Source organism: Arvicola amphibius, chromosome 2 (assembly GCF_903992535.2).
Source record: "Arvicola amphibius chromosome 2, mArvAmp1.2, whole genome shotgun sequence".
Classification (NCBI taxonomy): Eukaryota; Metazoa; Chordata; class Mammalia; order Rodentia; family Cricetidae; genus Arvicola; species Arvicola amphibius.
Window position 1 is genome coordinate 15,410,020 of NC_052048.2, and position 5,037 is coordinate 15,415,056.

General features: G+C 48.0%; 1 protein-coding gene across 1 annotated transcript; it reads left to right on the forward strand.

The window, feature by feature from the left end:
* Positions 1–398: 398 nt before the first annotated feature.
* On the forward strand, positions 399–962 carry LOC119808290 (phosphatidylethanolamine-binding protein 1). Its single transcript, XM_038320727.1, has one exon. The coding sequence runs from the start codon at positions 399–401 to the stop codon at positions 960–962; it is 564 nt and encodes a 187-aa protein (XP_038176655.1).
* Positions 963–5,037: the final 4,075 nt, after the last annotated feature.

Genomic DNA, 5,037 nt, shown 5'->3' on the forward strand with positions numbered 1-5,037 from the left:
CCCCTTGCAAACTCAGCAGTTTGGGTAGGATTTTCACTGATTTCACACACCATCCCGAGGGGTGCTTATTTCATGGCAAGTGCTAACTCTGATTAAACGCATGAATCGATGTCCATTTATTTAGAGCCTGTTCAGTATCTTTCAACAATATCTTGTACTTTTCACACTATGCTTTTCATAAGTTTTGTCAAATTTACTCTTGAGTATTTTAATTTTAGCACTTTAAAAATTGAATTGATTTCTTAATACTCTTTTTTTTTTTTGGATCATTCATTGTATATAAGTATACAAAGGGGGGTGCTCCCGCGGCTACAGGGCTCACGTGGTCACCAGTCGGTTCTCAGTCTCGCACGTGGGGTCCAGCTGTTTGCACCCAACTGCCGCCACAGCGCCTCGCAATGCCCGCAGACATCAGCAAGTGGGCAGGGCCGCTGAGCCTACAGGAGGTAGACGAGCGGCCACAACACCCACTGCAGGTCACCTACGCTGGAGTGGAGCTGGATGAGCTGGGCCAAGTGCTGACGCCTACGCAGGTTAAGAACAGACCCAGTAGCATTTCGTGGGATGGCCTTGACCCAGCGAAACTCTACACCTTAGTCCTCACAGACCCGGATGCTCCCAGCAGGAAAGACCCCAAGTACAGAGAGTGGCACCATTTTCTGGTGGTCAACATGAAGGGCAACGACATCAGCAGCGGGAAGGTCCTCTCGGATTATGTGGGTTCCGGGCCTCCCAGTGGTACTGGCCTCCATCGCTACGTCTGGCTGGTGTACGAGCAGGACAAGCCACTAAAGTGTGACGAGCCCATTCTTAGCAACCGGTCAGGAGACCACCGCGGCAAATTCAAGGTGGCGGCATTCCGCAAGAAGTATCACCTGGGAGCCCCGGTAGCCGGCACGTGTTACCAGGCAGAATGGGACGATTATGTACCCAAGCTGTACAAACAGCTGTCTGGGAAATAGGGGAGTCGCTTGCCAGTCCTGGCCACCCCCCAGCAGTGTCATGGGGCTGGACAATGAGTAACAAGTCTCTCTCTTCTCGCTCCCACCCTGCACAGGGGAGACTCCGGCTGTTGTAGGGCAGTAGTTTAGGGTGACTCTTACTTGTTGCTTGCCCTAAAGAGTTTGTTTTGGTCAAATTTAAGCTCCATCTGGTGGCTATTTGCCACTGTGATGGGGTTGTTGTTCTGTTTTTAAAAGAATAGTAACTCCAAGAGTAGAGAAAGAAAGAAAAAAGACCAGGTCTACAGGAAGAAGGCTAAGTAGCCGTCGTTATGAAGAGAGACGGCTGTGATGCCGGCCTCCGCCTCCATTCTGATCAGGAGCTGGTGCACAGTGGCCCCATCTAATGAGATGTGTTTTAAATCCTGTCTCTCACCAGCACACCCAGAGACTTCTCTTCCTGCATAGTCCCAGACAGCACATCTGAAGAAGTATTTGTGTCATGTGACTCCATTGAAAAGAACTGGGAAAAGCAATAGGGAAGACAGCTTTCCTGGGGCCTACCTTGGTCACGGAGCACTGCTGCAGTCCTGGTAGACAGTTGACAATTAAGTCAAATTCTGAAGTCAACTCCTGCTAAGTCAATTGCTTCTCGGTGGTGTAAGAAGAGAGAATCTGGAGTTACATATGTTAATTCTGTTCACTTAGTATCAAATAAAATTAAAACCAAAAATGATACGATGAATTTTTTCTGTATTGATCTTGTACCCTCAAACCTTGTAGAACTCATTTAGTGGATCCCGTTTCACTACTTTGACTGGTTAGTTGGTGGAAGTTTTCTAGGTTTTGTTATTTTCATTTTGTTGCTCAAAACCCTCTCGTGTAGCCCAGGTTAGCCTTGAACTTCTGACCCTCCTGCTTCTATCTACCTAGTGCTGGTGTTATAATCATGTACATGCTTGTTGGTTCTGTGGGGATTTTTGTTGTTTTGGTTTTTGAGACAGGGTCTTGATATGTTAGCCTGGTGTGTGCTCTGTAGCCCAGGCTGGCCTAAAACCCACAATGGTCCTCCAGGCACAGTTTCCCAAGTGCTGAGATCTTAGGGCTAGACCGTGACACCTTGATGTGGGAGGGTCTTCTGTTTATGATGATTTCGTTGGTTAATAAAGAAACTGCCTTGGCCCATTTGATAGGCAAGCCCATAGGTGGGTGGAGTAGACAGAACAGGATGCTGGGAGTGAGGCAGATGCCATGCCTCTCCTCTCTGAGACAGTTGCCATGAAGCCAGCCACCAGGTCAGACGTGTTGAATCCTTCCCGGTAAGACACCACCTCGTGGTGCTACACAGATTACTAAATATTGGTTAAAGCAAGATGTGAGAATTAGATAATAAGAGGCTGAAACTAATGGGCCAGACAGTGTTTAAATGAATACAGTTTGTGTGTTGTTATTTCGGGGCATAAGCTAGCCAGGCGGTCGGGAGCTGGGTGGCAGGAACACAGCCTGCTGCTCCTCACTACAACACCTGGTTTTGCTTAATACTTTTTTGTGTAAAAGATCATGTCCTCTGTGAATAGAGATGGTTTTCTTTCTCCCATCTGATTGTCCTGACTAGATTCACTAATGGAACACTGAGCTTGGAATGGCCAAAATGACATGCTCAATTGTGTTTAGTCTTGAAACATGGATGTTAAGAATCTCCCAATCTCCAAAGCTTGGAAATAACCTCTTAGACTCAAGGGTAGTCCCCTCTCCAGGATCCATGGGTACAGATGCCTGTTCTGGATTTCAGAGATTGGAAGAGAACAGATGTTGAATGGCTCCAAAGGCTTGTGGCATGCCTGGGAGGTGATGGGCAGTGGAACCTTTCAGAGGTGGAACTTAGTGGTGGAGGCTGGGTCAGTGGGGGAGAGCTTTTAAAAGGCATGGTGGTATAACTCTGCTCCTTCCTGTTCGTGTCCTTGTCACTGTTGGCTGCCTGGCACTATGAGCAAAGCAGCTCTCTGCCATACACTCCCACCAGGATGCTCTGCCTCGGGAAGGCCCAGCAGCATCAGGACTGACTGAACAACAGCCTGAAACTTCTGAGACCAAAAGCCAAAACAAACCTGAAAGTTGTTTATTGCAGGCATTTTTTTTTCACATAAGAGAATACTAACTATGGGATGGATGAACGACTTCACTCTGCTGTAGGCCCCAGCCATAATTCACTGCCTGAAAGCAGCAGTGACCATGGCCTGACACCCCCAGAACTGTGAGCCAAGGCAAACCCTTTTTCTCTGTAAGTGATTATCTGACATATTTGATGTAGTGAGGGAAAGCAGGCAGACACAAAGTTTGATAGACTAACACAGACAATATAAACCGGGTGGGTACCATGTATCAGGTATGTGCCAGGCCTAGAGGGTACAGCATTAAATGCAAATATATTACCCTACTTCACGGAGCTTTTTAAACTGGCTCTTTGTTTACACACACACACATACACACACACACACACACACGTACACACACATTTGTGTGTACACATGTGCACACAAAGCCTATAGCTCCAGGATTGCTCTAGTTTTCTTTCTGTTGTTAGGATAAAACACTGCTATTATGGCCAAAAGCAGCATAGGGGAAGGAAGGGTCTGTTTGACTTGCACTTCCCGTCTCACTCCATCTTTAAAGGTAGTAAGAGTGGGAAGTCCACCAAGAACTTGAAGCAGAAACCACAGGAGACTACTTCCTGGCTTGCCTTTGGGCTCAAGCTGGGCTTCTTTTACAACCCAAGACCACTTGGTCAGGGACTGATGCTACCCACAGGGGACTGGGCCCTCCTCCATCAATCATCAATCCAGACAGTGTCCCACAGACACACCTACAGGCCAGTCTGATCTCAGCAGTTACTCTGCAGAGGCCTCCCTCTCAGGGGACTCAAGGCTGTGTAAAGCAGACAGTGAAAGCTGGCTGGGGCACTGAAGCGGGAAAGAAACTATAGACAGCTTTCATTAAACCCCACTGTGAAAGGCTTGGTTGTTTAAGAATGAGATTCAAAGCGCGCTCTCTCTCTCTCTCTCTCTCTCTCTCTCTCCTCATGTGAACAACCAGACAGGGCACACATATGCCTCCAAGCAGCTACCTTGGGGCTATACTCTTCCAAGAGGCTTGAACAGTTCTTCCAGAAGCGTAGCTGAAGAAAGCAATGAGAAGAGACGGCTCTTGGGAAAGCTCTGCGTGGACTCGGGGATGGCCGCGCGTTATTGCGGGGAATCATTAGAGCAGAGAATCTCAGGATGTGGCAGAGTTCAGGTTCACTTCAGAGCAACATGTAGAAAGAATTAATGGGCCACCCACAACCTTATCTGAACCTACAACGTCTGCAGAACTGAGCAACAAAATTCAACCAAACAGCCTTTTCCTTGCAGGCTTTTGGTGCCAAGATCCCTTGTGGCCCAGTTGTAACTCAATACAGGAGCCGAGGAAATTAAATGGAATTTGGGGAACTTGATGCTTGTGTACTGAGGGCAGAAATCTTTGTGTTGATAGAAGCAGGGCTTGGCTCTGCTTGCCTTAGGGTCCTTCTCGTTCTCTAGAGAGCTCACCATTATTACAGAATCAGGCTGGTCTCGGGCCCTGGGGGATAAAAACCAAGTTCATGGTAAAGTGTCGCAGACCCTCACCACCCACAGGGGATCCCGTGGAGAATGTCAGCTGACAAATGCTCTGGGAAACAGACTAGCTTCACAGACTAGCCAGGAGAAACCTTGGAAAAGAGACCGATGAAAAGTGCTGAAGGGACAGGTATGTGGCAGTTCTCGTACTTGCAAAAGGCGTAGGAAAGAGTAAGTGAAGCCACCCCACTCTTCACAACTAACTCAGGTGGCAGCGGTGGTGGTGGTAGTGGTGGCGGTGGCCCAGGTGATGGTGCTGACAGTGATCCGCACTGTCAAGCCCATTGGACTAAGAAATGATTCAAGAATGGAAAGACAGTTCAGTCCATAAGGTGCTTGCCTTAAAAACACGAGGACCCAAATTTGAACTCCAGAACCCTTGTAAAAACGCCAGGGCGTGGTGGTGAACCACTGTATTACCACCACTGGGGAGGTTAAAA

Excerpts from the sequence above, each read along its gene's own strand:
- LOC119808290 (XM_038320727.1), top strand. The coding sequence starts at position 399 with ATGCCCGCAGACATCAGCAAGTGGGCAGGGCCGCTGAGCCTACAGGAG.